This window comes from Trichosurus vulpecula, chromosome 8 (assembly GCF_011100635.1).
Source record: "Trichosurus vulpecula isolate mTriVul1 chromosome 8, mTriVul1.pri, whole genome shotgun sequence".
Lineage (NCBI taxonomy): Eukaryota > Metazoa > Chordata > Mammalia > Diprotodontia > Phalangeridae > Trichosurus > Trichosurus vulpecula.
In genome coordinates, this window is record NC_050580.1 from 59,933,942 (window position 1) to 59,946,351 (window position 12,410).

General features: G+C 40.5%; 1 protein-coding gene across 6 annotated transcripts in view; it reads right to left on the reverse strand.

The window, feature by feature from the left end:
- KCNMA1 (potassium calcium-activated channel subfamily M alpha 1) overlaps positions 1 to 12,410 on the reverse strand; it is a 901,346-nt gene that overhangs the window by 634,010 nt on the left and 254,926 nt on the right. For all 6 annotated transcript variants that reach the window (XM_036736100.1, XM_036736099.1, XM_036736098.1 and 3 more), the window contains exon 2: positions 10,893 to 11,054. In XM_036736100.1, the coding sequence (XP_036591995.1) occupies positions 10,893 to 11,054 (162 nt within the window). The remainder of the gene's footprint in view (positions 1 to 10,892; positions 11,055 to 12,410) is intronic.

The following is a 12,410-nucleotide window of genomic DNA, read 5'->3' on the forward strand; positions in this document are numbered from 1 at the left end:
ACGTTGTATATTTTGTCTATATGCTGAGAGAGAGAGATGATGGATAGATAGGTAGATAGATAGATAGATAGATAGATAGACATATATAAAATGTAGATATTTTCTCTCCTTACAGAATAAAAACCTATTGAGGGTAAGAGATTTCTGTGCTTAGCACATAGTAAGGCCTTAATCCTCTACTTATTGGCAGCTCACTAGAACACAGGTTTAAAATTAGAAGGAACCTCCAAGGCCATCGAGTCCAAACCCCTCATTTTACAAATAAGGAAACTGAGGGCCAAGGATGTTAAATAATTCGACTGGGGCCACATATGGCAATGATGGGGTTTGAACCCAAATCCTCCATTCCAAATCCAGTGCTCTTTTCAACTATACATACCATGCTGCCTATGTTTACAAGCATCATTGAAATATGAATCATGATCCATTGAAGATTCATATTATAATGTCACACACATTCTCTTTTGTGCCCTATAAGATAGGACAATGAGGTATGCCTCATTCTAAACATACTCAAAATCTGAAAGTCTATATTTACATTACAGATAAATTAGGGGGCAATTACTTCCTCTACAAAATGATGTACCATATAATTCTTGTAAGTAGCAATTTTAAATTGAATTCAATGTACAAAAGTTCAGTTGACACACAATTTTTTTCAGGAACATATGTACCTTTAAAATGAGACACACTCCTTCCATGTGGGATATTTTTTGCTAAAACACAGCCATTTCTGGATGTCACGACTCTCTTGTATGCAGCACATGATGGGAGTGTTCTGTACAAAATATTCTGGCCATATTCCTGTGGTCTAGCCTCCCACTCAGTTCTCAGGTTTCTAACCCAACCCTTGGTGAGCATTCACCACAACTAACCTGACCCAGATGTATCATGCTATTTCTATCACTCCCTTACTGTCCTCATGTCATGTGGCTGCACATATACAACCACCCCATCTCACCCCTTACTCTCTGGGAATAGCAATCAATTCATACTGGCATTCCTGGAAAGAAAATGTCTACTAATTGCCCTTCCACTGCAATCACCATCCCTGTGAAATCCCTAACCAAAACATACCACCCTGGTCATCACTCCCCTGTTTATGTTGTCTGTGTTGTATTGTTGTTGTTGTCCATCTTTTGTTCTTGAAGAGAACCATGACACCATAATGTGGTCATTTCCTATTCGAGTGTAAGTTCCTTGAGGGTAGGGATTTTATGGGGTTTTTTTGTTTGTTTTTGTATCCCAGAACATGCGTGGTAGACAGCCCACCTCAAACTCAGGAAGACACTTCTGACACATATACATATTGGTTGTAAGTTCCTGGGCAAACCACTTACCTCTGAATGTACTTGGTAGTTCTGCAAGCCTGTGGGTTGCACAGAAGGTGCTGACTTGCATTAGGAACTCCCTTCACTGATGAAACCATAGGTCCATCCCTTATCCCTGTCTCAAGCATTTAGCACAACACATAGCACATTTTCTTATTCTGTCATTTTCTACATATGTCCAATTCTTCAGGATCCCATTTGGGGTTTTTCTTGGCAAAGATACTGGAGTAGTTTGCCATTTCCTTCTCTAGCTCATTTTACAGATAAGGAAACTGAGGCAAACGGGGTAAGTGATTTGCCCAGGATCACACAGCTAGTAAGTGTCTGAGGTTGAATTCAAACTCAGGTCTTCCTGACTCCAGGCCTGATACTCTCTCCACTGCACCACCTAGCAGCCCAACATAGCACATAGTAAGTGTTTAAGAAATGCTTTCTTCATTCATTTATTGTGTATGAATTTTGCCTAGACTTTCCTAAAATATGAGAAAATGAGTCTAATAAAAAGAACAATTTTGAGTGGTTACTAGTTACAGTTCATAGTATCAGGGATTTAGAATTGAAAGGGACTTTCAGAATTAATCATTCCATCATTTTATAGATGAGGAAACCAAGACCCATAGAAGTAAAATGACTTGCACAAAGTAAAACGAGTGGTTTATGGCAAAGCTGGGGTTTAAATTCACATTCATTGGCTACCATTACCTTCCTTATGACCTTGGAAAAGTCACATCCCCTCTCCAAGAGCTCAGTTTCTTCATCTAGAAGATAAGTATACCAGACCATAAGATCCCTGAGGTCTCTGGAAGCTCTAAAATGCTATCATACTAGAGAACTGTGCATTGACTTGTCAAGAGTTCTTCATAGAAATAAAGCTAAAAGACACCACTGAAAGGAAAAACATACTCCATGAAAGTTACCTAAAGGGAAAAGTAAGATGAATGTCTTGAGAATGTTTCCAATATTTGATTAAGCATATTGCCTTTATACAAAGGGTCCAATTTCATGTGTAAACAGTCTGGCTATGAAGGAAGATCTATTTAACTCTATTAAACTAACAGGATTATTTCAGTGTTTAAAGAGTAATATTTGAAACATTTCCTTTTGTGTCCTCTGAGATCAGCACAAATTGGTCACAGATAGATAGATAGATAGATAGATAGATAGACAGATGGATGGGCAGATAGAGAGATAGATAGATGGATGATGGATAGATGGATAAAGGGGGAGAAAGAGAGATAGAGAAAGATAGAGATTTAAAGTGTCACATGTGAAATGTTTAGACAAATAAAAGGGTATTCTCTCATCTGTCTGTCTGGATAGGAAGGAAGATCCTTCCCCTTCTTAAATCTCCCCAATGCAAGCAAAGAAGTATGTTTCCATTCAGCTGAATTAGATGTGATAGTTCCTGAAGTGATATTTGAGATAGCGGGGGAAGGTTAGCTAACGAAATGACAGAGAAGGGCAAGTCTCAGAATGTCATTTTCCTAAAGGAGATGGAAGGGAAGCCATTGGGCCAGCACCAATGCCAATGAGGACAACCTGAAGGAGAAACAAGCAAACTCAGGGTTCGGAGGTGAGTGAGGCAGTGTAAGCATGTTAGGGCAGCATGGGAAACAGGGATAGGAGACCCCAGGCAGGAAAGGGGATGAGCTCTCAGATCACTAACCTATTTCCCTCTTCCCCAAAAGGGCTCTTCCTTTTCTGTACTTTATTTGATCTTCACTTATTGGTAACTCTGGGCTCTTTTCAGTTAATTGGCCCCTCTGCATTACTCCACCTTTGCTCCCAATTGTCCTAGATGAGACAAAACCAAGTCACCCCATTGTCCCTGAGGGCTTCCTGACTCTTTAGCACATTCACAGCGGAGAATCACAATGATGAAGGCCCATGTGCCACCTAGGTAGAGTAGGACCAATGTCCTGCTCTGCCCTCCTCTCCTCATTCTAGGACTCAATGGTAAAGAGGAAGGTTAGGTCTCATAGAGGTTAAAGAGGACAGGCTTTGGTTCTCCCAAGGGTCTGAAAGAATTAGAGGAAAACAACTCTCCATCTAGGTAAATGACCATGAAAAGAATTTTACAGCTTATATTGCCACTTGTAAAGTTTGGCTTGATCTTAACCCTTCCATGCCTTGGTTGGACAAAGGGAAGAAAGAAAGATGGGCTTTTGTTCCTCACCTAGCCAAAAGAGCTAAGGGGAATCCAGGTAACCAAGAAGCAATGGGTAGCAGCAAAGACAGAGGGCTACCACCCCAGGAGATTTGGGGTGAACATCTCTCACAATGAGGAAGGAATACCTCCCAGAAAGTGTCCAAGGAACTAGGAGTGGCACTTCCCTTAATGCCTCTGGAGTCAGTCTATTATGGGGAGGCCTGGGGTGCTCAGTGATCTCAAGTATTTCTCCAGCCCTCACCCTAGGGCATCTGCACTGCTTCATATTCTCAGACAAATATATGGAAAATCCTAAGAATGCCCTGTATTCAAGAAGGCAAAATTTTGCTAGGGTTATTTCTTCATCCCAAGGCTCCCTACACATGCAAATATCATGGCATGAAATAAGAGGAGGACAGCCTTCAAGGTGCCATTTAACTGCACGGTCATGAGCAAATAGCTTCCTCCCTGAGTCTCAGATCTCTCAGATTTAAAACAAAAAAGACTGAAATAAAGCAAAGTCTAGAGTCCCTTCTAAATCTTGTTGAATCATGTCCAACGATCTGTGACCCCATATGGGGTTTTCTTGGCAAAGATACTAGAGTGGTTTGCCATTTCCTTCTCCAGTGGATTAAACAAACAGAGACTGAGTGTCTTGCCCAGGGTCACACAGCTAATGGGTGTCTGAGGCTGGATTTGAACTTAGGTCTTCCTGATTCCAGGCCCAGCGCTCTATCCACTAGCTACCTTTTAAATCTTTTAGCCTCTTTCGACCTCAGTTTCCTCATTTGTTAAATGGGGTAATGATAGCATCTACCTCCCAGGGTTGTTATAAGTCCCAAATGAGGTAACACATGTAAAGTACTTTACAAAGCTAAAAGCACTACAGAAGTGGTAAATTATTATTATTATTATTAGCCCCGTGATTCTAAAATAGTTTCCCTAATTTGTATTAGTCATATAACGTATGTTGGGTAACTGCAATACAACATTTTGTTTTTGTGTCAGGCCTATGATTTCACTGGTGAAGGGAACCTACCAATGAGGATAATCTCCCCTAGGAATTCCATTTATAGCCTTACAGAGTTGCTTGGAACATTCAAAGATTAAATGTCTTGCTCTGGGTGAAACAAGTAGAATGAATTATAGGTGGGACTCGAACCCAGGTCTTTCCTGACTTAGAAGCCAGCACCTCATCCCCTATACCACACAATCCCTAATGAGTCTATGCAGCATAGTAGAGGGACTCAGAGATGCCCAGTCTCTGGAGGAAAGAGTCAGGAGTTTATGATAAAGGAGAACACTGAAGAGCAGGAAATGAATCCAAGATCTTTTGTGAGACTCCAGTGTTGATTCTCTCTTATTTCCCTCTTATATCCCCCAATAGGGAGACCTCTGAATTGTGAGTGCCCCTCCCCCAGCCCCTGCTCCAAAGAGCCAGACTCTGGGAGAAAATGAGAGGTTAAAGAAGCCTTAGCTGTCTGAAATGTAAATTTATTTTCATAAAGTTCAAATAATTCCATACTAGGCCCAGGTTTGGGGAGGGGGGTGGGTTGATGTGAATGAGACAGGCCAAGACTATATTTATAAAGAAGCAGCTACCAATTGTGGCTAGCAGCCTTTGAATATGTTTAAATATCAATTTCTATCGAGTCAAGTGAAAAATCAATAAAATGGAGTAAAGAGGAGTATATATGGAATAAAATAAGGAGTAATAGAATAAAAAGCAAATGGGTTCTAGAGGTAGAACAGAACATTATTTAGTCTAATCTCCCTTACTACATAGATAGGGAAACCAAGACCCAAGAGGCAATGTGATTTGACCAATATTACACAGTTAAGTGGCAAAAGCAGCACTAAGATTAGGGTCTCTTGAATGCCATTCAAGCCCATAACAAGAATTTTTTATGTCTGGGGCATGGGGCACAAAGTATACTTTCAATTTCAGTGGGTCCTTTAAGGCTCCAGGACAACTGCTGGGAGAACATGGAGGGTGGGAAAAGAACAGGGCAGGTCTAGGTTGGGGGTCTAACTTACTAGGTGTGGCTGCTGAGGGGTGATGGAGAAGTATGTACCATCAAGTAGTTCGCAGTTTTCAATAATTAGTCTTGCCAACTAGTCAGTTGTTTTGTTTTGTTTGTAAGCTGATGATGGCATCCCAAGACAGATAACTGGTCACCCCCACCCTAGTTACAGCTCTGCTCTCACTCCACAATCTTTGCTCCCTGGAAGAAGTACCATCTTTACCTGGAAAAAGTACCATCTTGGTAGCATGGTTAAGTTGATGACTCTCTGCTATATGAATTGGCAGGAAACATACTCTCTCACTGGCTCTTGTGAGAGGTATACTGATCATTCCATCTTATTAAGAATATAGGTGCTAACATATACAATAACTATGACAATGGAAATGGAAAGAACAGATACACACCAAAAGAATCAAAAGAAAACGTAACAAAATTATGAAGATCAAACAGGACTCAAATGAAGAGGTGGGAGAAGACACATCCAACCCACCTGTTCGGGAAGGTGGGCAGTCTACAGGTGTTACACATGGCACAGGTGTTCAGACTTGTCCAAGGTATCAATCAGTTACGCCTATTTTTGCCTCTTCGAAAAATGCTATTTGTTATACGGGATGGTTCTCTTAGAAGGGGTTCCTGATGTAATCCAGACCAGCCTTCATACTTCTGTAGACTTTGAGTGACAGCTAAGTTTCTCTGAGGTATAGGAGACTCAACAGCACTGACTACTTTTAGTGGGTATCATTACTTGGATGATAGAACTACAGCTGTTAGTTATGATGGGTTGGTTAAAAGAAGAAGTCAGTTAATGGCACAGAATGCCCATGCACCTTAGAGCCCCCAAACTTAGGCTCCACTCCCACCTATGGCATTTACCAGTTGCGTGACCAAAAGCAAGGCACTGTTTTTCTCCCATAGTTTCTTCATCAGTGAAATGGGGATGACAATGCCAAGAACATCTGTGCACCAGGGCGCCATGATGAAGTTTCATAAACTACTATATTAGTGTAAATGATTATCATGGCTGCCATTAAATCCTGCAATGAGGACTTGGGGTCTCTTGGAGGTGACCCAGATCTTGAAAGGCAACCCTACTAAAAGGTAAGTCATATCTTGCAGGTGTGTCAAGCTGGAATCGCTTCCAGGATGGGTGCAGCAACCCATTGCGAATCTATTATCCAGGAAGCAGCTCAGCTGAGTTCAGAGATACTGGGGGTTTCAATCCATATTTGAGAAGAAACTACCCCTATCCATGCAGGCACAGTTCCTTAAGTACTGAAGATTTGCATAGACATAATAGATTTGCATAAGCCCTCTTATATTGCTTATTAATACAAATAACTTTCACATTTGAGCTTAATTAATCATCTCCCTTGTATGCACACTTTTTAATCCTTAGGAATCCTAAGCAACAAAGCGTTATGCAGGGTCACAAAGCCAGTATGTATCAGAGATGGGGCTTAACTTAATCTATTCTAGAACTGTCTCTAAGAATCTCTTTCCAGGGGATCTTTGCTCCCCAAAAGCCCTCAGCCAGTGCACTCAGCTGTGGACCCCAACTCAGCAGCCACAAGGTGAGTCAGAAAGAGACCAGATGTTAAAACTGAGTCTCACAGCCATGCATGAAGGAAAACACATTAAAAATTGAAAGGGGAAAGTCTGACACTCCTACCAACTCTTCTTGCTTCTATCCTCCTGTTGTTATAAGGATAAACATTTGGAGAACTCTATATAAATAGAATTCTGTGTGTGAGAGAGAGGCAGCATGTCTGCAAAATGCCCCCTGCCCCCTTGCCAAGACCTCCACAGAAATTCATTGCTCAATTCACAACAAAAACTTGCCTTCTTTTAAGGCAGGGATTCTTAACCTGGGGCACACTGACCCATGTTTGTATTTCAAAGAGTCTGTGAATTTGCAGAGTTAAAATACGACATCTTAATTTTCACTAACCTCTCACTAAAATTTAGCATTTCCTTCAATTATTTAAAATCATGAGTCTGAGGAAGGGGTCCAGAGGCTTAACTTCCCTTGGCCTTAGTTTACTTATCTGGAGTTTGAAATAGATAAACCGAGTTTCCTTCTAACTCTAAATCTGTGATTCTAGGATTTTGTCTGCTGGGTGCTATACTCAGTACAAAGGCACTCCATGTAGGAAGGAGACAATGTTGTATGACAGAAGGAGACCAGTCTGAGAGTCAGGAGATGTGAGTTCTGGTTTCGGCTAGGGCATGAGCTAACTGTGACTTTGGCCAAATTGTATGTTATTTCTATTTGTAAATATGAGGGTATTGGACTGGATAAACTCTAAGGTTTCATCCTTCTTGAAAGTCTATGATTCTATGATCTCTAAGTTCCCATATAGCTATGGTTCTGTGAACTACTCAGGAACAAAAGATTTGGTCCAACCATATGTAGAATTTTTTCCAAAGAGACCAGCTGGCAGATTAGGTAGTAGTGAACCTGAACATGCAGGCAGGCAATGTCTGTGTAAGCAAATATTAAGAGCCAGGCCAAGAAGCCACAGGACATAATTAGTTTAAAGCAAGGTAATGTCAAAATACCACAGCCAAGATCTCAGCGGCTTATGAGGAAACCGGTTGTAAGAGATGTTGGTTGGGTCAGGGATGGAATGTGGAAGGGAGAGAGAGCATTGAACTAGGAGATTAAAAAAAGAAACAAGATTGGCTTCTAGTTCTAACTGTAATAAATCTACTGTGTGGCTTTGGGTACCTGTCTTCATTTTAAAATGGGGATCAATACTTAAGAAAGATTATTTTGGCCATGAAGCCAAGGATGGATTGGAAAAGGAAGAGAACAAAGATGGTCTCCTGTTAGGAGGTACTTGAAATATTTGGGCAAATTGTGATGAGAGGATATCCTTGGGGAGTAGCTATAGAGACAAAGAAAAATGGAAATCGACAATACCTAGTAATCAATTGGATCTGAGAAGGAAGAGTTGAATGACTCTGAAGTTATAAACATGGCAGACCTTTACAATGAAGCCCATCCTTTCTTTCCAGTGTCATTATACATGACTACTCTTGCTTTACTCTGTGGTTCAGCTTGACCTCCTTGAACAATCCATCTTCTGTTTTCATGTTTTTATACTGACTTGCCCCCATACCTAGAATTCACTTTTTTTCACTTCTCACTTCACTTTTCACTTACTCAGTCACACACTTGCTTTCTTCCTTAAAAACTCATCTCAAATGCCACCTTCTACATGAATCCTTTTCAGATTCCCCAGCTATTAAGGCCTTTTCCTCAAAATTTACTTTCACCATTGGAAAGCAGTTTGGCAGAAACTAGGCATAGACCAATACCTCACACTGTATACCAAGATGTGGTCAAATGGGTAATTTATTTAGACATAAAGGGTGATATGAGTAAATTAGTGGGTCATGGAAAAATGTGCCTGTCAGAACTATTGAAAAAGGAAGAGTTTATGACCAAATAAGAGATAGAGAGAAGCACAGAAGTAAAAATACACGATTTTGACTACATGAAATTAAAAAGGTTTTGCACAAATGCAACTAATGTAGCCAAGATTAGAAGGAAAGCAAGAAACTAGGGAAAAAATTTTATAGCAAGTTTCTCTGATAAAAAACTCATTTCTCAAATATGTATGGAACTGAGCCAAATTTATTTTTTAAAAATGAGCCATTCACCAGTTGATTATGGTCAAAAGATATGAACAGTCTGTTTTTAGAAGAAGAAATCAAAGCTATTAATAGTCACATGAAAAAAATGTTGTAAATCATTATTGATTTAAGAAGTATCAATTAAAACAACTCTGAGATACCACCTCACACCAATCAGATTAACTAACATGATAGAAAAAAAAGAAATGACAAATGCTGGATGGAATGTGGAAAAATTGGGACACTAATGCGCTATTAGTGGAGTTTAAAACCAGTCAAACCATTTTGGAGAACGATTCGGGACTATGCCCAAAGGGTTATAAAACTCATACCCTTTGACCCAGCAATACTACTACTATATCTACATCCCAAAGAGATTTTCAGAAAGGGTTTCCAAAAGGACCTATTTGTACAAAAAAAAGAAATTTCCAGCAACTCTTTTTGTGATGGCAAAGAATTGGAAACTGAAGAGATGCCTATCGATTGGGGAATGGCTGGATTGTGATTGTGATGGAATACTTTTGTGCTATGAGAAATAACAAGCAGGACGGTTTCAGAAAAACTCGGAAGACTTATATGAACATATGCAAAATGAAATGAGCAGAATGAAGAGACCATTGTACACAGTCACAGGAAACCATAATGATTTTTCAACTGTGAATGACTTAGTTATTCTGATCAATACAATGATCCAAGACAATTCTGAAGGAGTGTGTGTGTGTGTGTGTGTGTTTTCTCTCATGGCTAATATAGAGAGGTGACTTTACATGACTTTATCATATTGCTTTGTCTAAATAAATGTTTAATAAAATAAATTTTTAAATATTTTTAAAGACTTTCACCTCTGACACATACCAGCTGTGAAACCCTGGGTAAGTTATTTAACTTCTGAGTGCTGTAGACAACTCTCCAAGACTATTAGTTGCACAGAAGGTGCTAACCTGCTTTGTAGAGGAAGTTTCCTCATCTGGCAGTTTCTTACAGTAATAAAATCACCATTCCAGTCTCTCTCTGCCTATGTTTCAAACCTACTTCATTGCATGTCTCTTTTGGTAGAATAGAAACTCCTGAAATCGAGGACTGAGTCATTTTTCTGTTTGTATCCTCAGTACCTAGCTCAGTGCCTGGCATACAGTAGGAGCATAATAAATCATAATAAATGCCTGTTGATAAACTGATTGATTTGAGTGCCACAAAAAGACATAGTGAAGAAGGAGCAGAGAGAGAGAGAGAGAGAGAGAGAGAGAGAGATGCCATCCCCAGCAAGTCCTGCCTTTACTATTCCACAAGTTATAGCTGTCTTGAGCCCCCAAAGACTTCCAGCCTTGTGCTGATTTTCTTTGCTTTTCTTTTCATTTTTGGACTGTTCTCATCCACTTTTCATGACGGAAGGCAGCAAAGGAAGGAAGGATCTTAGGCACCAGCTGTGACCACTGCAAAGCAGATAATTCTGGAGCTCATTTTCTATGAACTCCCTTGAAAAGTACCAAGATTCCTGTTCTTTAGGCACAGGGAAGGAGGCTACTTTAGAGAAACAGCAATGACACCACATCTTCTTGATGAAAATACAAAGTGTCCCTCTCCTTTGCCAGCACTTCACCACTAGCAACCAGAATATACAAGGATGCCTGGGTCTAATACTCAGGATGTAGTTTACCATGGAAAAAATGATCATCCATAAAACGACAAAAGCAGTAGATAATGATTGCAAAAGAAAAAAAATGAGTAGAGGGTTAGAGGCCTTACCAGGACTCTGCCAGTTAATGTCTGGGCAGATATCATCACTCCTGCCCAGTCCTTCACAGAGGTCATCCAGCCAACTTCTGCTGCCACCGCCTCCTCTTTTTCATCCACTGGTTTGAGGGTGCCATCTGCCTGAGTAGCGCCATTGTTAATCTTCTGGGCCTCCTGACAACAGAGAAAATAGGAGATTGGAACATCGAGCCAAGTAGGAAAAAAGGAGAAAACCTGACAGGTGGGATCAGATTTAGGTGACCCTATCCTGGGCATGATTGAAAGAAGATATTTGAAACTGCTCCATTGGCTTGACATGGTAGTTTGACAGAGTCCGCTGACCCCTCATCTTCAGGAATACTTGATAAGTCAACCTACCAGTGTGATGTTAAGAAATATATATATCTTCATTCCCATTGGCAGTTTTACAGATGCAGACCACAGTGGTCTAAAAGCACCCATCTATAAACTATTGGCCACTCCTCAACGCGGAAGGTGGAAAGAGCACCCTAGTTGTCATGTGCCTTTTAAGATCAGCAAGAGTATCCTACTCTGGACATAGGGAAGGAAACTTGTGGATTGCTGCCTGCTCTCTGTACATGGAGCTTCATCGGGCTACATGCCCAATCCCCAGAGTAGAAAGAAGAAACATTAAAGAGTGGTAAAACAAGAGGAAACAACTATTTGGAGATTTCCAAATAGAGAATGTGTACTAGGACCATGCGAGTTTCCTTAATGGCAAACTTTACCAGGAAAGTAATACAATATCTTTATTTTATTTTCCTCAACTACTTACCATTTGTATGTCCTTGAACCAGCCTTAACCTGTCTTAATTTCAGTTTTCTCACCAATAAAATGAGGTGATTGGAATTAGGGGATCCTTGAGCTCCCTACTAGCTCTGAATCCTATGACCCAAAGCTGTCTAAATTGGGTCTGCCTGAGGAAGTTTTAGTTTACTCTAGACATTGGATTCTGTTCCTGAACCACCAGGGACCTCTGCTCCAGCTCTATACCACGTCAGTCATTCAAATCACAATTTAATAGATTTTTACTGTGTTTCAGGTCAGATACCCTACTGACACAGAATACAGGGATACAGAAACAAAAACAGAAGTCCCTACCCTATATTCTATCAGGGACATAAGCAGTCTCTAAGAACTTCAGTCTCGAAACTACTCTGACCCTCAGAACAATCCTTGTTCTGACAAGGAACGGATAAGAAACTCTGGATTAAGACAAAAGCTTTCACCTTTAGTGGGGTCACCTTCATGATATCCATGTTGCCAGGGTTTCCCATTGAACCCTGCTCTCCATGGTCCTGAATTCCTGAGAGGCTCCCTGCTCTGACCTCAGACAATTGTATATCATAGGTCCCCTCCCACTTACTTATCTCCCTTAATACTAGTACCTTCCTTGTGACTCCTTCAGATATCTGCCTTTCCTTCTTCCCAGGGCTGAGGTAAGGATCAAATGAGATCATAGATATTAGAGCAGCTGCTATGGAAATAGATCTGCTTATTATGAATAC